Source organism: Cololabis saira, chromosome 13 (genome assembly GCF_033807715.1).
Source record: "Cololabis saira isolate AMF1-May2022 chromosome 13, fColSai1.1, whole genome shotgun sequence".
Taxonomy (NCBI): Eukaryota; Metazoa; Chordata; class Actinopteri; order Beloniformes; family Belonidae; genus Cololabis; species Cololabis saira.
This window is the reverse complement of record NC_084599.1, coordinates 10,153,186-10,180,475: the sequence shown is the minus strand read 5'-3', so window position 1 is coordinate 10,180,475 and position 27,290 is coordinate 10,153,186. Positions and strand designations below refer to the sequence as shown.

At 39.8% G+C, this 27,290-nt stretch overlaps 3 protein-coding genes across 3 annotated transcripts in view; 2 read left to right on the top strand and 1 right to left on the bottom strand.

The window, feature by feature from the left end:
• The first annotated feature begins 126 nt into the window (after nucleotides 1–126).
• mutyh (mutY DNA glycosylase) lies at nucleotides 127–20,028 on the top strand. Its single transcript, XM_061738951.1, is given in 27 exon segments — nucleotides 127–166; nucleotides 169–270; nucleotides 273–327; nucleotides 1,478–1,543; nucleotides 1,618–1,784; nucleotides 1,882–2,078; nucleotides 2,211–2,295; nucleotides 2,470–2,586; nucleotides 3,414–3,486; nucleotides 3,631–3,760; nucleotides 4,246–4,323; nucleotides 4,416–4,497; nucleotides 7,566–7,742; nucleotides 8,960–9,090; nucleotides 9,584–9,623; nucleotides 9,718–9,791; nucleotides 9,888–9,929; nucleotides 10,754–10,825; nucleotides 11,026–11,139; nucleotides 12,711–12,808; nucleotides 12,933–13,077; nucleotides 13,743–13,830; nucleotides 13,904–14,086; nucleotides 15,782–15,927; nucleotides 16,008–16,157; nucleotides 17,372–17,422; nucleotides 19,201–20,028. Coding segments are annotated over 27 exon segments (2,841 nt in total). The 3' UTR covers nucleotides 19,339–20,028.
• Nucleotides 20,029–20,196: 168 nt separating this feature from the next.
• On the top strand, nucleotides 20,197–23,879 carry elovl8b (ELOVL fatty acid elongase 8b). Its single transcript, XM_061737638.1, has 8 exons — nucleotides 20,197–20,444; nucleotides 20,523–20,580; nucleotides 21,182–21,369; nucleotides 22,397–22,477; nucleotides 22,642–22,698; nucleotides 22,791–22,905; nucleotides 23,247–23,374; nucleotides 23,472–23,879. Exons 2-8 carry the CDS (start codon nucleotides 20,523–20,525, stop codon nucleotides 23,634–23,636), a joined length of 792 nt encoding a protein of 263 aa, XP_061593622.1. The 5' UTR covers nucleotides 20,197–20,444; the 3' UTR covers nucleotides 23,637–23,879.
• A 1,265-nt stretch (nucleotides 23,880–25,144) lies between these two features.
• LOC133458094 (zinc finger protein GLIS1) overlaps nucleotides 25,145–27,290 on the bottom strand; it is a 100,137-nt gene continuing 97,991 nt past the window's right edge. The window contains exons 10-11 of the mRNA XM_061737637.1: nucleotides 25,967–26,122; nucleotides 25,145–25,866 (exon numbers count right to left, since the gene is read on the bottom strand). Coding sequence (XP_061593621.1) covers nucleotides 25,730–25,866; nucleotides 25,967–26,122 — 293 coding nt within the window. The 3' untranslated portion in view covers nucleotides 25,145–25,729. The remainder of the gene's footprint in view (nucleotides 25,867–25,966; nucleotides 26,123–27,290) is intronic.

Here is a 27,290-nt window from a genome sequence, read left to right as displayed (position 1 = left end):
AGAGACATGGAGGGAGACACGGAGGGAGACATGGAGAGAGACATGGAGGGAGACACGGAGGGAGACACGGAGGGAGACATGGAGGGAGACACGGAGGGAGACACGGAGGGAGACATGGAGGGAGACATGACGGCTCCGGAGGAGCCTGCGAGCACCAGCTCGGTGCTCGTGTGCTGCGGGACTGGGACCGCGGGGCCAGCGACACCCGCACCCACATGCTCGACTCCTTCCTGACCCGCTACGCTGGGAAAACCTCTCATGAACAACTGGAAGAGGATGTGTTGCAAGTCTCTTCCTAGCCCGACTCACTACGTGGATGAGAGTATTGTATCCTATCTTGAGCTGTGACTCTTAACTTAGGACGAAATGAACACACTGATGTTTTGCTTAGATTCATTTTAATTATTTTAAATAATAATAAATGTTCAAGCTGTTTGGTCGTCCATCATCTTCTACTTCTAGACCAGGGGTCGGCAACCCAAAATGTTAAGAGCCATATTGGACCAAAAACACAAAAAACAAATATGTCTGGAGCCGCAAAAAATTAAAAGTCTTGTATAAGCCTTAGAATGAAGGCAAATGGTGAAAGGCGAAATGTCAAGAAAAAAGTCGAAATGTCGAGAAAAAAGTCAAAATTTCAAGAAAAACATTCGAAATGTCGAGATTAATGTTGAAGTACAATCTCGAGAAAAAAGTCGAAATGTCATGAAAAAAGTCACATTTTCTAGAAAAAACTCGAAATGTCGAGAAAAAAGTTGAAATGTCAAGAAAAAAGTCAAAATTTCAAGAAAAACATTCGAAATGTCGAGATTAATGTTGAAGTACAATCTCGAGAAAATAGTCAAAATTTCGAGAAAAAAGTCAGAATTTTGTGAAAAAAATTGAAATGTCAAGATTAAAAAGGAAAGGAAAAAGGAAGAAAAAAGAGAAAAAAGAAGAAAAAAAGAAGAAAAAAAGAGAAAAAAAGGGAAAAAAAAGAGAAAAAAAGGAAAAAAAAAAGAGAAAAAAAAGGTCAAACATTTTTGAAAAAGCTCCAGGGAGACACTAGGGCGGCGCTAAAGAGCCGCATGCGGCTCTAGAGCCGCGGGTTGCCGACCCCTGTTCTAGACATTTAGGCCACCTTATACTGATAATATTGTGCCTGGTAAAAGGTTTATTGCCTGTACACATTACTTTTTGATTATGACTGTATGTATCATCACTTTACATAACCTTAGAGCATTTATAGAGTAAAGAAACTAACAAACAACAACAACAAAAATAAATAATTACAATTCAAACCCCAAAAGAAAGCAGGATCAGTATAATACGGGTTATTTTATAGAGGGAAATGAACATGAATGGCTGTGACGTTGATTTCCTGGTTGCTTATTGTTTACTTGCAGCTTGAGCGGTGTGACCTTTTTGCCTGTAAACTACTCATTTGTGCCCTCTGAGGTGAAATCCACTGAGACTCAGTCCTTTACTGACAATGCAGATCAATCTCTGGAACATTTTCAGGACTCCTACTGAAAGCAATCGGGATTTTCTTGTCTGCTTCTAAGTGAGTGAACTAAATGGTTAATCATAATCTGTACGCTAGAGTATCTTTGGGGCATTAAAACGGTTTTCTGACAGTGACCAGTACGTGCTGGAGTTCGTGGAGGATGGGGGTGTCCTCACCCTCCTGGACATTATAGGCCACTCTCAGTGCAAAGAGGATCACAAGGCTGAAGTCCTTCACCTTCTACTCACCATCTCAGATGCTGGTCTCGAGTACAAAGAGTTCATCTGTGAAAACCATGGTAAATTTCACATCGTGAACATGATATCTTAAATCTGCATTTCTTTTTCTACTTTCCATTTGCACTGGATTTATTTTCTGCCCCTGATTTGTTCCAGGAGTGAAGGTCATAGCAGATTGTCTGGCCATTTCAAATGCTGATGAAGCCCCACAGACAGCTGGGGCCCTCCTGGAGTCCCTCTCCCATGGAAACCCCAAATATCAAGACCAAATTTACCAGAGCTTGATCACCCTCATGACCTGCTTAACATCTAAATCCCAGCAGCTGGTCCTGCACACCATACACAATGTCCAGGTAAAGGTAGAAACTCACAAACATAAAAAAAAAAAAAAGATGTTCATGAAACATGGGCTTGGGCTTGCCTGGGCTTGCGCCATCAAACCAGGGAGTGTGTTTTTTTATTTGGATCAAATTAATCTCCCACAGCTGAAACTGAAAACAGCACATCACAACATCGTAGCACCTCTCCTTAACATGCTCAGGTCCCAGCACCAGGAGGTCCAGGATGAGGGTAAGTACATGAACATAAACATAATGATCATTGAGCATTTATGTGTGCAATTTATTATGATTTTGGAGTCTCTCAAATGCCAAAATAGCCTTTATGGCTCTGGATTTTCTTTTTTTTTTTTTCTTAAAAAAGGGCATCCTGTGATCCTTTTCTTTTCTTTTGTCTTTCCGGCAGCTATTAATCTGATTTTTGACCTAAAACATTATGATGTAAAGGCAAAGCTGCTCTGTGGGCTGGTGGCCCTGCTGAGGCCCATTAAAGAGGAATTACAGCAGCACCAGCTCAATGACGGTGACATGGGTACCTTTTTCTTTCATGCATCACTTTAGATATAAACTGTTGCTTAAGACAACAGATTAAACAAGAAGGGATGTAACCGTCTACCCATGTTTTAGAACAGGGGGGGGCGCCTGAGATCTCTGGGGGGGCGCAAAACTTTGTCTGCTTTGAGGATATGCAGTTGTAAAAATTATATTTGCGCATGTTAAATATATAAAAAAATCATAACAACACAACTAATGGAATATTGTAATCCAAGTCTGTATAAACCCACTTAGAAATATATTTTGGTCATTTTAAAATACTATGTTATTAAGCAGGATAAAAACTTAAAAACATATTATTATATAATTATTCAACATTTAATCATACTACTACTCGGACAGGTTGTTAAAGGAAAATGGTTAAAAATACTTGCTCTCATATTAAGAGACATTTTTCAGAAATATTTTTAAGTCCTTGCAATTATTTTTTCTGCGTATTTCATACATTGGTGACACAAAAGGAAGTGAGAAAAACAAAGTCATATGTATACAGGGTAAACCAAAGAGAAATGTATCAAAAAAATTAATGTTCATTTTTTTCAATTAAAGATTTGTAACGAATCACTTTACTCTTTTGGGGGGGGGCCCGGCTGGTCTTAGACACAAGTAGGGGGGGCTCACAAGGAAAAAAGGTTGGGAACCACTGTTTTAGAAGAAGCTTTGTCAACTGTCTGTTGCCTAAGAGTTTTGTAGTTTCAGAGAGAAGCTTGTCATTTTTGCACCTACGACCCCTTGCAAACACCTCGGATGTCACGTCATTATTTTCACGTTTTGTTGCCCTGTGTGGTCCAGTAGAAGCTGAGACGATCAAAGGGACCAGAGCTCTCCCTGCGTTTGTTCAACAAGCTGCTGCAGCAAAAACAATACGGTACACTTGTGACAACATCAGTCTACAGTATATTATGTCTTCATACTTGGTTTACCATGCAGTGTGCTGAATTTATATAACCAGTATAACTGAGATATTGCCGTGCAGTGGCTGTATCTTAATTTGATCTATGGCATGCTGAAGGTTGCTGGCTGAGGCAGATCAAGAGCTTTCTCACGAGCTTCTATATCTTGGAGTTATCCAACATCTTCTTTATGCAATGGGCAACAGAGAACATGCTGATGCCCAAATACAAGGCAGCCTTGCCCTCAGGGTATGTACTGACATGCATGATGCCTGCATTATTCACATACACACACAAGCACATGTGCATCTGTTTGTTTCCGAAGACAGTCAGCTGTGGTTTATAATGATTTCTACACAACTTGTCTGTTGATGATTTGGTACACAAAAAAAGCCGCAAAAGGGGCTTCTACTTGGAAATGTAGAAATGGTACATAGTTCAAGTAAAATACCCAGATGGTACCAACAAAAGCTCTGTTTTATTTGCAGTAATTTGTGTTCCAGTAAAGCCCATTGTTTTCCTCTTATGTAAAATTAAAACCAGAAAGTAAAAACCACATAATTGGAAATAGGCACAAGCTGGAGTTCTTGAAGACGGTCTGACATATTTTGGGTTTGTCACAATTTCTAATGTCTTTCTTTTATACTCAAAGGCAAATCCATCAACATTTGAATATTGTACCATGATACATCTGTATATACTAACTCTTAATGACTGCTTGTACCTCTCTATAGCACTTTGTCCAATCATTCCCAGGGATTGGGAAACATGTGCAGAAAGTCATGGGCACTATACTGTTTGCAGCCTTCACTGTAAGTTTGAAAAACGTACTAAACACTACATTATTTAACGTGAAAGCTGCCAGAAGTCAGTACCAGTCACTGTAATTTCAGTCTTTCAACAGAACAAGGCTGAAACGTTACATATCAATATGAACAAAAAACAAGCAGAAATCCTACAGTCAAACAAGGTCAACATATCTCAAGGTAGCGTATATCCAATCTCGACAACAGATACAAGTTTGTCTTACTTTGTTCCAGTTCTTGTTCAGTGTAAAAATAATTATTTTTCCTTGTTAATGCTTGATTTCTAGCTCTGGATGATAACACGTCTGACTGTTGAACAGAGGAACAAATCATCTCACTACCATGTGCCTGTAAAACTACATTTGACATGAAATTAAAAGAATCATTGACTGATGATGTTCCCTTTTTTGCCCTTTTTCATTACCAGAAATGTAATTTAAAGTATATTAACACCATATAAAATAAAACAAATAGGTGTACTCACTAAAACTCAATGACCACATTTGTCAATTCATATTTTTTCTCATTGGCATATTCCAGGATTTATCAGGCTTATATTGTAAAAGGGCGGCACAGGAAGCTTATCTTCACAAGTCTATCGGCCATCAAAGCCCACATTTTTATTCCACAGTCCTGGAAAATATTTTACAAAGGTCCAACTCTCATGACATCAACACAAGATGTTGGAGGAAAAAAATTCAATCATTTTGAATTCATGTATTTTATTAATTTGGTCATGTCACATCATTATGTCACGTGCATATTTACTATGCAGTCATTAGTGAAAAGTGAGGTTTAATAACTAATCTTTATTATGTATCTGTGTTGATACAATAGTGTTGTTTTTATTAAAGGAGCATGAGGCTCCTTTTAAAAAATGAGACTCTCTAGCGCCACCTTCGCCACGACGGCCGTTGGGGGTACTGCAGCCAACAGTGAAGCCGGCACGGGAGAACGGGGAGAACGTGCATGCAGCGTCATGTGACGTCACATCCGCAGCCCAGCGCGGGAAATTCGGAGTCCGAATTGCAGCACATTTTGGAGCACACAGCCTGTTCAAGGCAACAGAGAGATACGCTAGAGGGCTCATTCTTTTTGGTTTGGAACGCTTCATCTGACATTATTACTAGAAAACTTAAAACGTATACGGATTTTTTTCATAAATCCTGCCTCAATCCGGCCTCAAGCTCCTTTAAAGGAGCCGTCTGTAAGAAATGTCCAAAACTGGTACTGCAGTCACTTTCAAAATATTGTTGAGCGGCGTGTACCCTCCCCCTCCTCCCCCCGACCAGAGGTTGCCAGGTAGGCTGCAGAATGCAGCAGGAACGTAGGCTGCCATGGCTGCGATAATTAGAGCCGAGCTGGCAACCCGGATGCCGAAACAATACTGACTTGGTGATTGGGAGATAGGTGGAGGGTGGAGCTTCAGAAACAATACTGACTTGGTGATTGGGAGATAGGTGGAGGGTGGAGCTTCAGAAACAATACTGACTTGGTGATTGGGAGATAGGTGGAGGGTGGAGCTTCAGGCCAAAACAAAAAATGACAACATAAACATCAGTTGAGGGCTGCAACTCCTCTTTTTAAACTGGAATATCCTGGCTTGAGTGCTGTTGTCAGTGAGATAAGTATTTGAAATGAACATGATTTTTAAATGTCTGTTGACATATCGGGGTCATTTTATGATTCGTTTTATTATTGCTCTTACATACAGCTCCTTTAAGGTTTCTACTTCTTAAAAACAATTGTTAGGTATTTTAAACCTGCGTGCTCATTGATCTGAGAAAGAAGACACTTAGTTAGAAATAAAGACAAACAACTTCCCTCAATTAAAGTTTTTCTTATTGGAGATTCAAAGTAAACTTACACACAGACCTTTTCTGCTCAGCAGACAAGCTCCCAGAAAGACCACAGAACAGAATATGATATGCACCATAGTTTTTCTACTGACAAAAATGCAAATATTAGATAAATAATTACAACATAATTGGCTAAACCGATGGCGAGGAACTAGACTTAGCCCCCCCTTCGTTGGAGCCTTCATTGGTCCCAATCACTCAACTATCTTTGTCTTCTTTCGCTCCAATCCTGTGGAATTGGCCTTGTACTAAACTAACCGCTCTGGGCTGACTCCTCTCTGGCGGTGTTTGTTTGAGATAAGGGAAGTACTTCAAGTGATTAAGAGCTACAACAAGTAAGACATGGGTGAGACTTCCATATCATGCAGGCTTGCCTGCATAAGAGTGTGAGCCAGGCCCTAACAAACAAATTATATTTGGGGCCTTTTTAATCTATCACCCAGTTCTCTGCAACTCCTGCAAAGGCTAAAATAAATGTATTCCTAACAAAATCAAAGCTATTTAGATGTCATGTTGAATATAAAAACTAAAAATCCAGATTAAGGATCATTATGATAACATAGCTATTATACTTTAACAGAGGTGTCAAGTAACAAAGTACAAATACTTCGTTACCTTACTTAAGTAGAAATTTTGGTTATCTATACTTCACTGGAGTAATTATTTTTCAGACGACTTTTTACTTTTACTCCTTACATTTTCACACAATTATCTGTACTTTTTACTCCTTACATTTTAAAAACAGCCTCGTTACTCTATTTCATTTCGGCCTTTAAAAAAAAAACTATCCAGTTAAATTGCTCCATCCGGATAGATTGAATTTGGTTGTGGTTGTTTCAGATGTTCTTGTCCAGTTTTGTTCTTACATCTGTTCCCTCAGATTCCTGCAACTAAACTTGGATGTACATTCCAATAAAGGTTAGGATAAATGATAACATGCCTCTGAAGTTTGACTTTTTGCACCATTACCATACTTATAGGCAACTAGTCATCACATCTTCTGCTCTCTGAAACACATGTTAATGCTCAATAGTACACATATATGGTTCTTTAATATATTTGCATTATACTAAGATGCATTCATTTTCAATGGCTTTTGTCCTCAATGGCTTTTTTCCCCCTTACATTAATTTTACTTTTATACTTTAAGTAGTTTTGAAACCAGTACTTTTATACTTTTACTTGAGTAAAAAGTACTTCAACTTCCAAAGGAGTATTTTTAAACTCTAGTATCTATACTTCTACCTGAGTAATGAATGTGAATACTTTTGAAACCCTGGACTTTAATAATACACAATAATAGCTACGTGAGTTCCCACCGGAGATGACGTCACGGGCACCGCTCGGTTTTCCGGACAGCTGATTGGACAAACAGCTGCCGTGCGTCTTAACGTGGCGGGATCCAAACACCCACGTGGTCCAGCAGCGGAGACAACAGTGGGAAAGTTGTGTGTTTAGCCATGAGCAAGTTATGTACATCCATAGTTAAAAACAAAAGAGCCCGTCTAGAGATGTTAGGAACGACAAGACCGACGCGGAAGAGATCAAGGACAGCCGTGAAAGAAGGTGCAGATTTTATATTGAATTAGAATATATGCTCAGGTTCCTTAGTTTGTTTTCATAAGGATGAGACAGTAAAATGTGAGAGCGACCTGTAGCTTACTTGAGATTTCAATTTGGACTCAGTTAGTACTGGACATCCATGCAGTCTAAAACAACGACACATAATGTAGTTTTAGTGACAGACATTTGCAGCCACCGAGATCACCACCATGTAAAAATGCTTCCCGCTGATCCAGACCTCATTCGTGTGTTTCATTGCATTGTCTGGCGTGTATTACTTAAACATTAGAGTAAATCGACTCTGTTGTTCATGATTTACTTAAAACTACCCCTCATCTTATGAAAATGTGGTTCTGTAGAAAATCCAAACTCAGATGTTCTGTTTGGCAGAATTGCGGTCTAGAGCTGCCTATATGGCATACATTTGGCTGGAATGATGGGTTAGAGTCGGGGGTGAATGCAGCTGCCTTCACTAAAGATACTGGACATTAGGGATGGGCGGTATGGACTAAAAAAATTATCACAATAATTTCTGGCATTTATCCCGAAAACGATAAAAATTACGATAAAAAAAAAACCCAATTCAACTCCACCTTTGTAACTATAAATCTATCAACACATTCAGTCTTTGGAGCCCCCAAAACACTGCTCTAAAAGATACTAAATGCTACTAAACTACACCAATGGGAATTTTTCTTTCTTTCTTTCTTTCTTTCTTTCTTTCTTTCTTTCTTTCTTTCTTTCTTTCTTTCTTTCAGGCTCATTTCCTTCCTTCCATCCTTCCTCCTTCCCCTTTTCCTTCCTTCCTTTTTTTCCCTCCTTCCTTTTTTCCTTCCTTCCTTCCTCCTTCCTTCCTTCCTTCCATCCTTCCTCCTTCCTTTTTCCTTCCACCCTCCTTCCTTCCTTCCTTCCATAAATCAGCTTTACACAAAAACGTCATCAACAAGAATTTATCATTTTTACCGTGAGATGACAAATTCTTACCGTGGGGATTTTTTTTGACGGTTTATCATGAACGGTAAAATATCACCCATTCCTACTGGACATGGTCCTGCTGCTGATCTCTGGGCCACATCTGGCCATTGCAATACTTCATATCAAGCATCTAAGGCCATTAGTCCAAAAAGTGTCTGGTATCTGAGTATATATCAACTAGATTGCTGTTTGTATATGTAAGTTGTAATTATATTTTTTATGAGAACAGCTTTTTTCTCCCTCAGAGGACACTCCAAGTGCATCCTCATCATCTTCATACCACACTTTCTCTGATCTCTCTGATGTGGTGCATCTGCGCCGTCAGCTCCTGACCTGGTATGACAAGGAGCAGAGGGAACTGCCATGGAGGACTCTGGTATGAACAAGAACACATCAAGTTGTCAGAGTTAAAAACAGCAAAACCCCCGAAAGTGTGATTCTATTTTATTTCAGGTATACGCTTGGTTTAAAGGTAAAGTTACTAACGTGTACACGTAACCTTATATATGGGTTTTTGATATTCTCGTACTCGTGCTCCACCTCCTTGTGAAGTGTCATGATTTTCAGCTTGTGCTTAAACTTGCTGCAGGAATCACATCACACAGTAAGACATGTGGAATGCATTGCCTGAGTGGATCCTAATAGGGTTGTGCAATAAATCCAAAACATTTGTCCATCTTGTTAATCTTTCACGTTCTTAATTATTGCATTCAAGTATCATTCTAGGATTACTGATGATTAAAGTGTGTCTTACAGAGTCTAAAAGCATGTTTAACATCCCTCTTGATCAAGTTATATTGCTCGTCTTTTGATTTTGTACGGGGGATTTTAAAAGCAGTTTTGCCTTGTTTCCTGAATGTCTTGTGCAGGCTCTGACAGAGTCAGATCTCAACATCCGGACATATGCAGGTAACAAAACAAAATTAGTATTTGAAAAATCCATATCCATCTTTACTTTGTAAATACAACTTCCACTACTGTTTAAACCGTGTCTGGTTTTCAGTCTGGGTTTCTGAAATAATGCTGCAGCAGACTCAAGTTGCCACAGTAAAAGACTACTACAACAGATGGATGAAGGTGACACGTTTCTCTCTCTTAAGTACTTCAGACTTCTTTTGACGTATTAAATCTAGTGTGTAAACATTACTATGTGTATCTCTATTTATTCCCCAGAAGTGGCCCACCGTGCAGGATCTCGCAGCTGCTACACTAGAGGTGATTATTTATAGATTAGTATGGACTGAGCTGGTGATTTAAAAAAAAAAAAAAAAAAAATCATACTTCTCCAAATGAAATATCTTTATGTCACTGATGTACAGGAGGTCAGAGGTGGGTAGTAACGAGTTACATTTACTCCGTTACATTTACTTGAGTAAGTTTTGGGAAATTTTGTACTTTTTGGAGTAGTTTTGAATCACTATACTTTGTACTTGAGTAGATTTGTGAAGAAGAAACTGTTACTCTTACTCCGCTACATTAGGCTACGTTGAGCTGTTACTTTTCTTTTATCCCCTCCAAGTGATTCTTTGGGAAAAATTGTTTTTGCATGTTTTGTCACATTTACACAGACTCAAACACACACAGAGTTTCTATGAGTTCATGGGCTTGTTCTAGTTCTGCCTGGTTAAAAGATAAAAGTACAAAGGCTTGAAACTTGTGCTACTTGTGCTTAATTTATCTTTTTATTCTGTTATTTTATTATTTATTAAAGTACTTGAATTTACTTTAAGATTATTTTAATTTAAGCTATTTTTTAAGTTTTATTCATTTTAATTTATTTTATTATTTTATTGATTTAATTTGCCCGAAGATGATTATTTTGTACTTTTGTCTGTTTGAATGGTTGTGTTAAAAAAATAAATCAGATGTTACTCAACAGTTACTCAGTACTTGAGTAGTTTTTTCACCAAGTACTTTTTTACTTTAACTCAAGTAATTATTTGGATGACTACTTTTTACTTCTACTTTAGTCATATTATTCTGAAGTAACAGTACTTTTACTTGAGTACAATTTTTGGCTACTCTACCCACCTCTGCAGGAGGTGAACCAGATGTGGGCGGGCCTCGGCTACTACTCCCGTGGAAGAAGGCTGCATGAAGGTGCACAGAAGGTCTGTGACATGAACATTTTCATCAGCAGACGTTTCTGGAGTTTATTGCTTCTTCATCGACCCACTCTCTCAAAAACATCAGTGTTATTAACTTGTGCCACTTTACAATAATACTGTAAAATTTGAAGTGATGTAGTTATTGTGGGTTGTTTTTATTATGCTCTTTTGAGGGTTTTTTTTTTGTAACTTTTTTTTTTCAGGTCGTCTCTGAGCTGAAGGGACAGATGCCTCGAACAGTTGCCAACCTGCTGAAAGAGTTGCCTGGCGTGGGGCGCTACACCGCTGCAGCTGTAGGCTCCATCGCACTGGCGGAGGTTGGTCAGAGAATACACATACTTGCACCAGAAGACACATGTCTTTCTGTGGACCAATTCAGCCTCAACTCCCCCTTTGGTTTGGAAATATTTGTATTCTTACTCATTAGTTGTTGTTACCTTTTTTTTTTCTTGTTGTTTCTGTTTTTTTTTGTTTTGTAATTTTACTTAATTGTTATCATAGTTTTAATTATTGCTGCAATGGTTGCTGTCATCATTAGTGTAAGCTTTTCCTTATCATTATAATTTGTATTTTAGTTGAACTTTTTCATCACTCTATGTCAGGGGTCGGCAACCCAAAATGTAGAAAGAGCCATATTGGACCAAAAATACAAAAAACAAATATGTCTGGAGCCGCAAAAAATGAAAAGTCTTGTATAAGCCTTAGAATGACGGCAACACATGCTGCATGGATCTATATTAGTTATAACTGGGGGGAGATTCATTTTTTTATTATGCACTTCGAGAAAAAAGTCAAAATGTCGAGAAAAAAGTCGAAATTTCGAGAAAAAAGCCGAAATGTCAAGATTAATGTTGAAGTACAATCTTGAGAAAAAGGGCCAAATGTCGAAAAAAAAGTCAAAATGTCGAGAAAAAGTCAAAATGTCGAGATTAAAAAGGAAAGGAAAAAGGAAGAAAAAAAGAGAAAAAAAAGAAAAAGGAAAAAAAGTTGAAAAAAGGAAAAGAGAAAACAAGGAAAAAAAAGGAAAAAGGAAAAAAAAGGTCAAACATTTTTGAAAAAGCTCCAGGAGCCACTAGGGCGGCGCTAAAGAGCCGCATGCGGCTCTAGAGCCGCGGGTTGCCGACCCCTGCTCTATGTGAACTTATGGGTGGACCCCAGGAAGATTAGTAGCTGCTGTGCAGCTGCTAATGGGGATCCAATCAAATAAACCTCCATAAACCCGAGGGTCTTATTAAGGTTCATTATAACATTAATCTCAATATCTTTTTTTTTTTTTTTCAAGGATTTTGTAGCACTAGTGGCCTTTATTTAGAAAGTAGGTAGACAGGAAATGGGTAGAGGGGGGGGGGGGGGGGGGGGGGGTTGCAGTATAGAGCAACAGGCCAGTATTGAACCTGTGCTGCCTGCACGAGGACTACAAATGGTCCACAAAAGTCTACAAATGGCGCCCGCTCAACCCACTGAGCTTCCAGGGCCCCGATTGATGCCAATATCTGATGCAACTCAAACCTTTTTTATTTATTTATTTTTCACCTCCCTTCTGAGCTTGACCAAAAGGTGAAAAGCATTACTAAGCCCAGAGGATGGTCCCTGAGAATGATGGGAAGAAAACTATGTAGAGGGCAGTTCAGGATCTGAACAATTCAATCAAGATTTTATTAATGGTTACGCCAATTTCACCATTTACACTTGATCTTTATTTACTGCCCCCCTCCATCTATATGGAAGTAAGAGTGCTCAGATCACAGCTGAGAGCCTGCACTTTATGTTTTGGAAAACGGTTAGAATATCAAAGACTGCCAGTGTCCCAGTATTCTCGAAAGTAATCACGCTTTATAGCCTTATTTCCTCATTTATCATGATAACAAATATGATCTCTGTTGCCTAGGTTACTGGGGCAGTGGATGGAAATGTGATTCGGGTGCTGTGTCGCCTGAGAGCCATCGGCGCTGACAGCACAAGTCCTGCAGTGACAGAGGCTCTTTGGTGAGATCGTCCATCAAAATAAAATATGATGTTAGTGTCACATCTGTATTGTGGAGTGTTGACTCTGAACTACTGATGCTCTGATCACAGCTTAGTCGTGTTTCAGTTTTGTGTTGTGCTTCAGGAACCTTTCCAATATGCTGGTGGATCCAGACAGACCTGGAGACTTCAACCAGGCCATGATGGAGCTGGGAGCACGAGTCTGCACCCCTAAAGGCCCCTTGTGCAGCCAGTGTCCTGTCCAATCACACTGCCGCTCATATCGTAAGGTAGGCATTAGGAATGGGTGATATTTTGCCGTTCACGATATACCGTCAAAAAAATTCCCCACGGTAAGAAATTGTCATCTCGCGGTAAAAACGATAAATTTCCATTGATGACGTTTTTGTGTAAAGCCGGATTTACAACGTACGTGTGCGTGAAAGAAAGAAAGAAAGAAAGAAAGAAAGAAAGAAAGAAAGAAAGAAAGAAAGAAAGAAAGAAAGAAAGAAAGAAAGAAAGAAAGAAAGAAAGAAAGAAAGAAAGAAAGAAAGAAAGAAAGAAATAAAGAAAGAAAGAAAGAAGGATAGAGTCATTACAGTTTTGGAGTACAGGTGTACTAATTTAATTGGTTTTTATCAATTCAATGTAATTGGTGTAGTTTAGTAGCATTTAGTATCTTTTAGAGCAGTGTTTTGGCTCCAAAGACTGAATGTGGTGATAGATTTATAGTTACAAAGGTGGAGTTGAATTGGTATTTTTTCTATCGTCATTTTTATCATTATCGGGATACATTTTTTAGTCCATACCGCCCATCCCTAGTAGGCATTCAATCAGGCGCTGACTGTTGCAGTAATACATGTTTATTGTGAATGTAGTGTAGAAGAGGCCAGGCGATTCAAAAGTTAGAATACGTCAGTTTGAGTTCATGTTTTATAATTTTGTATCTGTGCAGGTTCAAGGCAAACAACAGCAAAACTCTAAGAAGCTGTTGGGGAAGCTAGAGAAGAAGATTTCAGGCCTGCCTGATATAGAAGACTGCTGTGAGTGTCCTTTCTCCTCTTAGTTATCAGACTAGTCCTGATAATAAAGTTTGCAAGTCTTTCCCCTCCGCAGTGAACAGTGAAACTTGTCGGTTGTGTCCTTCGGAGCCCTGGGACGATGAGCTGGGTGTTCACAACTTCCCCAGAAAGCCACCAAAGAAGGCCCCCCGCGTGGAGCGAACTCTGACCTGCGTGGTGACCAGGCTCGCAGAGGGGGGGGACCGCATGTACCTGCTCACGCAGAGACCAAACAAGGGTCAGTAAACCACAGTGTTGGGTGTAACGCGTTACTGTAGCGAGATTACATTCGCCAGTAACGCAGTAATGTACCGCGTTACAGTTGTAATTTGGGTAATCCCGTTATAGTTACTCTAAACTTTAGGCTGAATTAAGGTTCTGCGTCAGACCAACGCAGAGCACACGCCGCAGCCTTGACGCCGTCATGAACCCTTCGGACTTCTCCGTCGTTCCATTTCTCCGCGGTGCAGTACCCCCTGCGGCCGCTAGTTAGCGATCTCTTTCTGAATGGTTTATCCGACTTTTTCCGGTCACAGTGAATCAAAGAGATAAGGACAACTATTGTGCAAAAAACCAAAACAAAAAAAATCACACATACACGAAGAAAAGAGCCCTAAAAGTTCACGACTGCTTCAAACCGGACACCGGAAATGCGTTGCTTTCAAACGAACCAATCACAGCCCTCTCCGTCTGCGTGTGGTCTGCGTCGCCTCGACGCGTAGTTACAATTTTCGGGAGGTGCACGTCAGTGATGGCGCAGGTGACGGCGTTTGGTCTGCGTGGACGAAAACCACACGCCGTAGGCACGGCGCCGTTTTGACGCAGAACCATATTTCGACAAAAAAAAAGAAGAAAGAAGAAAATCAAACTTGCCTTTCATGCGTCTTCACGCGTTGCGCAACACTTGTCTGACTAAATCGATGCAGAACTTACGGCGTAGGGTTACGCGTCGCCGCGTACCCTACGCCGTAAGTTCTGCGTTGGTGTAACGCAGAACCATAAATCAGCCTTTAACGTGATTTTACGGGATTTGACGGGATTTTACGGGACTTCTGGTGCTGATCTGGGCACTGCGGTAATAAGGTTCCAACTACAGGACTGTCTCAGAAAATTTGATTATTGTGATAAAGTTCTTTATTTTCTGTTATGCAATTTAAAAAAAATAAATAAATAAATAATGTCATACATTCTGGATTAATTACAAATCAACTGAAATATTGCAAGCATTTTATTATTTTAATATTGCTGATTATGGCTTACATTTTAAGAATAAGATTCCCAGAATATTCTAATTTTTTGAGATAGGATATTTGAGTTTTCTTAAGCTGTAAACCATGATCAGCAATATTAAAATAATAAAAGGCTTGCAATTTTTCAGTTGATTTGTAATGAATCCAGAATGGATGACATTTTTATTTTTGTAATTGCATTACAGAAAATCACAACATTCTAATTTTCTGAGACAGTCCTGTATATGTTGTTCATTGGCAATCGAGTTATGGTGCAGCTCAGGTGATATTGCGGAGTAATCCAAAAGTAATGTAACTAGTAATGTAACTAGTTACTTTCAGCAACCAGTAACTAAGTAGTGTAAGGGATTACTTTGTTAAAAGTAACTAGTAATATGTAATGGATTACTTTTTTTGAGTAACTACCCCAACACTGGTAAACCACAGTGTTTTCTCTTTTTTCGGCGACTGAAAATCTTTTAGGAGTGGAAGAGTAATGATTAAGTCTGGAGCCAGACTTTGATCTCAATAAAGATACACCTTTAATTTCCCACCAGCCTTAACTCAGGCAGAGATTTTCTTAACAGCTTTTATTAAAAGTCCAAAACACCAAACTGTCAATCCTGTATGAGTGACCGCTCGTCTCTGTGTGTGGGCTGCTTGATTGTATTCAGTATTCCACAGCGATGCATGTGTACTTTCAGGTTTGCTGGCGGGCCTGTGGGAGTTTCCTAGTCTTCTGCTGCAGGAAGAAAACTCAGAGTTAAAACAAAAGAGAGTGCTGCGCAGTGAAATCAGCAGAATACTGGGAACACCTTTAAACGAAAGCCTCCTCCAGTATGTGGGAGAGGTAAGCTTGATGTTTCTGTCATCCACCCTTATAAATAAGCAGTCTCTGTAGTTGCGCTGTCCTGATTTTTCTCCTTGCAGGTGGTTCACATCTTCTCCCACATCCACCAGACCTACGTGGTTTATAGCGTGCACCTAAAGAGCAGTGACACACAAGCACAGACTGAGAACACACAGTGGCTCACCAGAGCTGCTCTCCAGGAGGCTGCTGTGTCCACGGGACTCAAAAAGGTGCCAGTTGTCTGTGATTGAGATTGTAGCAGAGACGTTCAATAAACGAGACAGCCACTACGGTTCGCTTTCCTGTATCTGTGTCACGTGACTGCCCCGCCCCTTTAGGAGACAGGAAGTAGGTCCTGAGTCTATTGAGTCCTATGGGAAAAGTGAACGTGAGCACAGATTATTACCAATTTCTTCGCCCCATAGTAACCTAAGTAAATATGGGACCCATTTTTCAAAAGCCACAAACCTTCTGAACATTCTGACATCAAAATGGCAATTTTCAGACCGACAGATTAGGAGAAAATGAACTTTGTTTGAGACCTGTCTCTGTCTGAGCAACACACTCTCGCCAGATTTGGCTCTCATCGTTTTCCCATTGGATAAAATGAAGTTTAAAACGAAATAAAAACTTGCTTCTTTGCTTAATAATATGGTTATTTTTATTATTTAAGTCTTTTTGGAAGAAGGTTGTACTGTATCTAGTGTTGTATGTTCCAAAACGATGTGGGGAGAGGGGCGACCACGCCCACTTAGGAGACAGGAAGTGTATACCATTTCATACCATTGGCAGTAACGGTAATGCGCTATCTTCTGTATAGCGGATCTTTGATTGTAGTTAGTGTAGGACCAAGAAGGGACTCGCGAGAAGCACACGTCTCCCTGACTAGATAACCTGCATGCCGTGATCATCGGACATAGCTGCTGTCACTGAAAGGCACTAGTTTATGCTTTAAATCAAAATGTTTTCAAGATCAAAATTCCCAATTTGCCTGCGAAAACAGTGAGATGACACCTTGCTAATCTTTATTGCACATCTTACATCTATAGGTAAATAAAACAATAGTAAAAGAACCACCAACAGCCTGATGAATCTGCACTTTCTTTCATATTGAATATTGGCTCTCAATTACCAAACAAAGGAGGCACCAGCATGTTGTACTTTAATTTACACAGACACCTGGTGAAAGAATAGATGCATAAATCTGAATCTGAAGTGAAATCCTAGCAGCCTTTTGCTTCTGCTTCTGCTTTTGTATTTACATTATTCAACAGTCAGACGGAGAAAAAAACAAAGAAGCCAAAACGGGATGTGTTCTGATTGTTGTGGTTTTGCTTTATAGTGCTGAGTTTATTCCAGAAAACAAACATGAAAGAGACGTAGTTAATGCATAGTTTGTATGATCTAAGAGTGGCGCATTGTTCACATTTGAATTCTTTTGCAGATCGTGAAGCTTTTAGATTCTGAAGATGATCTAAAGGAAAAAACCCGTAAGGTAAGCCCGTCAATATTGTATTTATGTTTCTGTGCAAATAACAGGCTCCCTAGACAAGCAGAAATGTAATCAGTCATTTACACGATTGGATAGATTTGGTGAAAAAATTTACTTTCTAAAGAAGAAGCAACCAAACAAGAAAATATGTAGGAGTGGCCCTTAGATTTAGAAAAGTATAGCAGTTTAAAATGTTAAATGTGTAGGAACCTTTGAATTACAAAAGAACATGAACTGTAACCTTACACATCATAGGTGTCAAGTAACAAAGTACAAATACTTCGTTACCTTACTTAAGTACAAATTTTGGTTATCTATACTTCACTGGAGTAATTATTTTTCAGAAGACTTTTTACTTTCACTCCTTACATTTTCTTTTTATTAATTTTTCAACAAAAACAAAACATAAGACAGACGGGGTCATCACAGGTGTATAGAAATGCATATTGTAGAAACAAGATTGAATGGGTCCGGGATACATTTTTATCAAAACATATTGGGTCCTTATTGTCCATGTGTGCCGATTGGGGTGCTAGAGGATTTTAGATCCTTTACTCTGTTTCTTGTAGATTCTAAGCGTTCCGTAGGAAGATGGAAGATGTCTCCCATTCTTACATAACTCAAAAGTCCATTCTTTTTGTGCAGAGGGGAAATACAAAAATACTCCTTACATTTTCACGCAATTATCTGTACTTTTTACTCCTTACATTTTAAAAACAGCCTTGTTACTCTTTTAGCAGATTTATGTTTACATTTCCTTCCTTGTTCACACATGCAGAGGTGTCAAGTAACAAAGTACAAATACTTTGTTACCTTACTTAAGTAGAAATTTTGGTTATCTATACTTCACTGGAGTAATTATTTTTCAGACGACTTTTTACTTTTACTCCTTACATTTTCACGCAATTATCTGTACTTTTTACTCCTTACATTTTAAAAACAGCCTCGTTAATCTATTTCATTTCAGTCTTTAAGAAAAAACTATCCAGTTAAATTGCTCCATCCGGATAGAGTGAATTTGGTTGTGGTTGTTTCAGATGTTCTTGTCCAGTTTTGTTCTTACATCCGTTCCCTCAGATTCCTGCAACTAAACTTGGATGTACATTCCAATAAAGGTTAGGATAAATGATAACATGCCTCTGAAGTTTGACTTTTTGCACCATTACAATACTTATAGGCAACTAGTCATCATATCTCCTGCTCTCTGAAACACATGTTAATGCTCAATAGTCAGGGGTGCACACAAGCCGGGACTCCAGGGCTAGTCTACTGCATGTTTTAGATGTTTCCCTGTCTTCAACACACCTGATTCTAATCACTGGTTGTCATCAACATGTCATCAAGGTTTACACAACTCTGTTGGTGACACAGCCTTGTCTATCAGGGTTGTGTTGAGGCAGGGAAACATCTAAAACGTGCAGTAGACTGGCCCTGGAGTCCCGGCTTGTGTGCACCCCTGTCAATAGTACACATATATGGTTCTTTAATATATTTGCATTATACTAAGATGCATTCATTTTCAATGGCTTTTGTCCTTAATGGCTTTTTTCCCCCTTAAATTAATTTTACTTTTATACTTTAAGTAGTTTTGAAACCAGTACTTTTATACTTTTACTTGAGTAAAAAACTTGAGTTGATACTTCAACTTCTACAGGAGTATTTTTAAACTCTAGTATCTATACTTCTACCTGAGTAATGAATGTGAATACTGAAGACACCTCTGTTACACATTAACTTACTGTCTGTTACTTGACTCAGGAGTCTGTTCTTGTCTCTCTTAGGATGGAAAAAGACAAAAGGACAAAGGCCTAAAGATTAACAAGACTTCAAAAAAGGCCAGACTGGCTTCAGGGAAGGGTGAAGGAAGACAGCTCTCTCTGAGCTCCTTTTTCAAGACTGTGAAAGAGGAATGCAGCTAGCGCTGCGAAGGCCCTGCATGGTGCCTTTCCATGTGGGAGCGTCTCAACGTTAAAGCATTACTTCTGTGTTTCCAATTAACCTTGTTGTTATTGTTATTATTATTTTTTTTATTTTTATTTTTATTTTTATTTTATTGGCTTTGTCTCGAACACAACAAAACCCAATCAAATTAAAAGCATCAAAATATTTAAAAAAAAGCAAAACAATTTTACAGTCTCATTCAAAAATAAAACACACAGCAAAACAATGTGTTCGAGAGGGAACAGGAGGAAGCAGAACGCTTATTTAGTCCTGTCCCTTCCTCACAATATCATATCATATATAACCTATAAAAATTGAAAGAGAAGAAAAGAAAAGAAAGGAAAAAGACAAAATAACAAAAAATAAATAAGTACAACACAAACAACCAATAAGCAATATCAGTAATTATAATCATAATTGAACCGGTCTCCTACAATATCCTAAATTCATTCAAATTGTATTATTATTATCGTAGAACTGATCCCAGAACGCTAACCTGCAATGCAAAAGCATTGGGATATACTGTATATTTTAAATCTGGAAGATGTTTTTAATCACTCTCATTTTAGATTTCTATGAATAGTGCTTTGAAAACTGCCCTGTGATTTTTATATCAGCTTCCTACACCAAATATGTATTATTTTAATAAAATGAAACACAAAAAAGTCTTTTGTCAAAACAAGTTTGTCTTATTTTTTTTCTTTTTTCTGTGTTATTTCTGTGTTATTAATATGGAACCATTATCGTCCAAAATGCTCAACATGTCAATCACGGCCACATTGGTGAACACAGCGCCCCCTAGCGGACACAGATAATCATCAAAAGGAGGGAAAAAATCAAACCAGGAAATGGTCTAAATGTCAGCGCTTACTACCGTTAGTCCCGGTTTGAAAACCTCAGTAGTCAGAAAACATTAATCCACCAAACCGGCGCGTCAGTTTGTTCATCAAGCTCCACTTGAGTCTTGGCGGCTGCGCAGATTCCCGTCCATCCGAAGTGAACTTTGGCAGCGAGCAACAGCTGCCAGACACCGTCCAAGAGGCTTTTCCAGCGCTGAAACTCCAAATTGAAACAGTTTACAGGGGTAAGCATAGAGAGCATATAAACACACAGCTGCATACTTGTAGAACTTTTCATTATTTCATCTCCTTGTGTTTTTCAGATGGCTTCTATATGGCATAGGATCCTGTCCATACACCAGAATTTAGTAGAGGATGGAGGTACGGGGGATTGTTATTCTTGAGCACATTTTTTTATTCTTCTCTGACTTGTTTCCTGCGGCTGCGGCGGCGGCTTGAACGCTGATTCATGCTTCTGCGTTAAATCGACGCACCCTACGGTGCGTGTCGCCGCGTACCTTACGCCGTACCCTACGCGCAGGGTCACGGGGTCCCTGCAGGGGATTAAACCGGCCGTACAGGGAGTAGTTTCCCCGGGACAGGAAGTCCAAAAGAACAGCCTCAAGTGGGAGTTTGAGCTCTCCGTAACTGCACAGTAATATGACACTAACGACATCATCTGATCAGCCATATATGTCGATGAATGGTGGGATTGTGTGGAGCAAGAGGTTCTTTTGTCTTGTAGATGGGAAGCTGCATTGTTTGCTCCTCCAGTGTTTATGGGAGGATTGTACAAGATGATTGTGAATGTTTCAAACTTGCTGATCCTGAGCAGGGACAAACAGGGGGGGATCTTAATTTTACTGATAACATTTGAGAAATCCGAGCAGGTTGTGTCACTCGTGTTAATAGATGTTTCCTGTGATGTGTGTTGGATCTGAACCCTGATTGTTACTGACACAGAGCTCTGCTTGCCCTCCAGATAAGAGGACGGACCCCTGGCTGCTGGTCTACTCGCCTGTGCCGGTGTTAATCATCTTCCTGCTGTACCTCGGCGTGGTCTGGGCCGGCCCACGCCTCATGAAACACAGAGAACCAGTTGATCTCAAACCGGTTCTCATAGTTTACAACTTTGCCATGGTCGGCCTTTCCGCATATATGTTCCACGAGGTGCGTGTTAGATGCCGTTTGTTTGGTCTTATCAGATTCCAAAAAATGCTCATTGTCTTGTGCTGGCTGTTGTTACCTCTGAGTGACCTTCCCTTCATATCTAAAAAATGCAAAACAAAAACCGAAACAAATTTGTCACATTGAAAAATCAAGTTAGTCAAGTCTTTTAAAAGCCACAAAATTAAAGTAATCAAGGCTTAATTGGGTGGAACCTTCACCTAAACCACAATCGGATTTTCTTTCAGTTGTCAACGTGACTTATTTGAAATAAATCACTGTTTAGAAACCTCCTACAGGTGTAAGGTGTAGTCTTAAAGAAATGTCCTCACAGGATCTGCAGGACACTCTGCAGTGTTGAACCAATAACTGGGAAAGGGTTATAGGAATGAAATAAAACTGCGCCTTTTTTGTCCCGAAACAACATTGGAGTGGCGTGACACGTCAGTGAACATTAAAGCAAAGAACAGGCCTATTTGACTTAAGGGGGTTGTCCACAGTAGAAATGGATATTTTTAATGCAGACAAAAGGAAACTTTTAAGAAAACCTGGCACCAAATGTTGTATTTCCAGCCTTGTTCACTTCCTCAGACACTTTGCATCTTGTCGGCGTTGGCCATTTGTACTGTATTGTAGTATATAGGAGCATTTATGAATGATTGTGATATAAATGTAAGTAGTTTTTATGTTTTTATGCCATCATAAAAGCAGCTATGCTATGAAAACTGAAGCCAGGAACCTGGATGCTCTTAAAGGCTTCTGCTGTTGTAGCGCATTGCATTGTGGGATGTAGTATGCTAATAAGACTGCTCAGTTGCACACTGGTAATTTTTGTACCAAACCATCTAGCCTCTTCTTACACGCAGCTATTTACTGCTTGGTTTGCACTACATTTATGCACTATGCATCGTTTCAACAGTGAATTCTGCACCACTATTCGAGCATTGTTTCATAGGATCTGATTTTTGCTTTTTCAAATACGTTGAGATACAAATGTTATAACTTTACATGATTTCCTGAACGTTTTCAGTTCCTGGTCACGTCTTGGCTCTCAAACTACAGCTTCCTCTGTCAGCCGGTAGATTACAGCACCCGTCCACTGCCAATGAGGGTAAGAACATATCTCGCTGGATACATCTTATCATCTTGTCCCGTCTATACAAATGACAGCTCTTTCACAGCCCGTATTTGTTAAGCAAGAACAATCGGGAGGTGAAGTTTGAAAGATATAACATACAGTTTCTGTTTGACCAACCAATGTCACATTGCTTGCAGATGGCCAACGCGTGCTGGTGGTTTTTCTTCTCCAAGGTCATAGAGCTCAGCGACACGGTATTTCCCTGACATTCGTCATCGTTGCTTCTGATTAGTGTTGTAAGAGCACAGAGTTGTGACTGTGAACATCTCCACTTGTTGTCGAGCAGCTCTTCTTCATCATGAGGAAGAAGAACAATCAGCTGAGTTTCCTCCACGTTTACCATCACGGCACCATGATCTTTAACTGGTGGGCAGGAGTCAAGTATTTGGCTGGAGGACAGTGTAAGTCTGCTACTGTTGTGTATTAATGTAAGCACTGCAGAGCTTCAACTAATCCCAGAAAGATCAAGAAACCAGCACCGATCCTATCAGGCAGTGTGCTCAAACTCAAATTCCTTTCACTGGAGTTCAGTTCAATAATGCTTTATTAATCCAAAAAGGGAAATGACTTCCACTATAGTATTAAAATGCTGTATGTTTTCTTCATGAGTAATTACCGTCTTGAATCTTCTACAGAACATGATACACAAATTGTAATGTACTGTCAGTAATTACACTGTATGATACCTGTATGACCTATGCAAACCTGTGATGCATTCCTCTGTCTGCACCACACTCTGCAGCATTCTTCATCGGCGTGGTAAACACGTTTGTTCATATCATCATGTACTCATACTACGGGCTGGCGGCGCTCGGCCCTCACATGCAGAAGTACCTGTGGTGGAAGCGGTACCTGACGTCCCTGCAGCTGGTGAGGGGCTTCACATCTGCAGTAACGGCTGTCGCACATGCACTCACAGTGTGATGAAACGGAGCTGACCTCTGACCTCTGTCGTCTGTCTCTGCAGGTGCAGTTCGTGCTCTTCCTCCTGCACACAGGCTACAATCTGTTCGCAGAGTGCGACTTCCCTGACTCTATGAACTTGTTTGTGTTTTGTTACTGCGTCACGCTCATCATCCTCTTCAGTAACTTCTACTACCAGAGCTACGTCAGCAGGAAGAAACAGAAATGAGGCGGCTTCACTCGATGGAGTGTCACATGGAAGGATTTTATACGTTTGTGAAAGTGTCCCCTGCACAATTTGTTTATGTCCACAAGGGGGCACAAAATACTCATATAGTCTAACGGTTTTTTCTCTCATGGTGCTGCTAAATTAATGCTCTGCAATCAAACGCATAACTTGTATTTAAAATTTGCAATTTTTTTTTTGTATTTTTTTTGTAAGTACCAAATAAAAGCAGACACTGTGCAGACATTCGGTTGTTTATTCATTAAATTGAGAAGTGACAAACATTCAAATGATTGTTGTAAACAAACTGTACATTTTATACATATAATAATAATAATAATAATAATAATAATAATAATATTATAAGGAGCTGGATTTCACTGCTTATTGCTAAATTACTGAACCAAAACCCTCCTCGACAATAAAATTCAAGAAAAAGAAAAAAAAAAACACGACAAAAATACAGGAATGCAAACGTTTTCTCCAATGCTAAAACATCACAGCACAATGATATATTTCTTGCTACACTTCAGTCTAAGATAGATTGAAAGATGTAGATCACAGAAAGGAAAAAGACAAAAAAAATCGCACACAAGGATACAGAGCACACCCAGGGGGTTGTAGTGTTTAAACCTCATACATTAAACTGGAATGATTGCATAGACTGCTTGTATTGTAACTGCCACCTACAGCACCCAGGTAATGAAGTCACACTGTGTTCATGACGGCAACTCGTTCAATACAGTTAAAAGGTTATAAACTTGTGTCTAATTTCTGGGATTTGTGTAAGTCAAAAGTGTATCAATCCAGACCTAACCAAATATTTAAAAAAAAAACAACTTCAATATTGATAATTACTGTAATGTCATGTTTCATAGGGCTCCATTTGAACATTTATTTAAAAACATCTAGCCCCAGACATGTAAGTTTAATGCAAGTTAACTGAATTTCATTTGTGAAGGCTCTTTTTTGACCAGGATATCAGAGCAAATGCTCGATTATTCACCTTTTTGTTCTTCTTTTTAGGGGGTCATAAGCAGTACTCGAGTTGAGGGGGGATGGTATCCCCCCTGAAATAAAAATGGTCCAAATCATCCCCCTGTAAAACTGCCATCCCCCCCTTTCCATCCCTTATGTCATTTCATCAATGAATGTGGTTTTACTGCTATTTCAACATTTAGAGTCATCACCAGAAAAATAACACCAGAAAAATAACTTATTTGCCAATTTTCACCTGTTTCAAGTAAATTTTCACTTGAAATAAGTAGAAAAATCTGCCAGTGGAACAAGATTTATCTTCTTATTACAAGCAAAAAAATCTTGTTCCACTGGCAGATTTTTCTACTTATTTCAAGTTAAAATCTACTTGAAACAGGTGAAAATTGTTGTTTTTTCCAGTGATGAGTCTTGTTTTAAGTGTAATGAGATTTTTCTTTACTAAAATGAGACATTTTAACTAGAAATAAGACAAATATTCTTGTTAAGATTTTGAGTTGCAGTGATCCATTTTACTTATCCTGTGAAGGACAGAGTCATATTGATAAGTTCAGAAAACAGTTTTTTATTGTTGTGTTTTGATGTATTTGCATACTGCAGTGTTTTGGTCAGTGTTATTATTTGTAATATATTATATTATTTGTAATCAGCACAAATTATCTGTCCCCATATGATAAAATCCACCATCCCCCCTGATTTTTTTTTTTACAACTCGAGTACTGGTCATAAGGCACAACAGTTGGTAACTGCTCTTCTTGCTTACGTTCAGGTGCTAAATCAAGTGCCAGTGAACTATCACAGTTATAATTGAATCATCTGACTTTTAGATTATTTTTTCCCCTTCATACTCAATGTTGTCTGTGCAGATTCTCAGTGATCAGTGATGGTTATTCGTATGTGCTTAAAAAAATACAAGGTAACTGGACTTGTCTTTAAACTCGGCGCCAGTCAGTGTGTGAAGCTGTTTGGATGAGAGCTGGAATGTCTTGAACAACCACGAATAAGAGTCCGGTTGGCTTCTAGACCTAAAGAGGAGGTGAAGTCGGTGTGTACAGATGCATGTGAGCAGGTGTCGGGGAAGCGTTGCTTTGCTCCAGTGTTTATGTCTCTGTGTAGACGGAGGACATGTGGCTCAAGCTGCGGTCAAAGCTGCCCACCTGGAAGAAAATGTTCTCCTCTGAGCTCGAGGAAAACTGGCAACCCGCGCCCCCTTGCAGCTCCTGAGTCAGGCCAAAGCCTGGAAACAGACGTGATGAAACGCAGTTTATTTACTACCGTGAGCCGGGCTGACGTTTTATGATTCTGGTACTGGGGCTGTTAAATACAAACGTCCTCACCTGTGGCGTCGGCGCTGCTGGTCGACATGTGGAAGCCATTCTGGTGATGGGACGTGTAGACGTGAGAATCCCCCGGGACGTGGACGCCGTCGACGGTCTGCTCGATCCTGTACGAGTCTCCAAAATGGAAGCAGCTCTGAAAGCTGCCTTGGTATTCTAGGAAATGAAGGAGGATGTAGAAGAGTCGGGAGAAAAAAAATAATGAAAAAAAAAAAACCCAGACTTGATCAGCTGCCACTAGTGTCCACGGGTGATTGTTTCCAAAGTCAGCGAGCATCTTCTCAATTGCACACTATGACAATGCCACATTTGTGCTGGTGCTTTCTCTGCCAGCCCCACAGCGTGTTACATTTGTCCCCCCAATCGTCTCAAGTTTGTACCCGGGAATCGGCCGCAGGAGTCTTGATAATGGGAAGGCATACTTTCCTGGAGTACTTTTACGCAACTCCGTGACCACAGTGTGGTTAGAGAGACGTCCATGAGTGGATCTTTACAGGGAAAACAGTGTTTAGAGAATTAGGGAAAAGGCTCGGGCTGTGACAGCTGAGCCTGCCATGCAGGGACGCTGAGAGACGGCTGAATGCATGAGCCAGCATTTTCTTGGCTAATTCAGCGCAGTTCGAAAAGGCTTCCTGCATGTGGTTCTTCCCACTCTGTGTCTGCAACTCTGATCTTGCACCATCGTAAAAAGCGCTCTGAGAGAGCTGCAGGGCAGCGTGGCTGCTCGAGGAGACGACTTCCTCTCGCTTGATGGCTTTCATGTGGGTCTGGTGCTCCAGTAAGTGTTGAAAAAACAATATCACACATCTATATGTTCAACAATATGCTTTCCCTTTGGGATCAATCGAGTGCTGCGTCCCAATTTAACCCCTCGCCCTCGTTTTCTTCACTAACCCTAACTTTTGCGCGTTCCTGTGAGGGTAGTGGTGTCCCAATTCCTCTTTTCACCTAGGGGGAGGGGGCATAACGAGGGCTAGGGGCTGAAAATACCCCCTTCAAATCGAGGGATTTCAGATGCTGACTTGGTGAGCGAGGGGGTGAAAATTTCCCAGAATGCTTTTCGTCGTCATTTGCGGACTGAATAAAAAAAAAACACATGGCGGACATTTCTTATTTTTTTGTGAATAAAATCAATATTTTGAGTTAGTTTCTGCATAAAAATGCGTTTTGATTACATTTCTAGTTGCAAACCAATATTTTACTTTCATAATATTCACTCAGTGAATGTACATAATCCCTTTTTTGTCCGTTGTTCGCTAAGATCGCGCCGGAGTAAAGGCTGTTAGGTTACGCCGTAGGCTACGTAAGCTACGCCGTAGGCTAC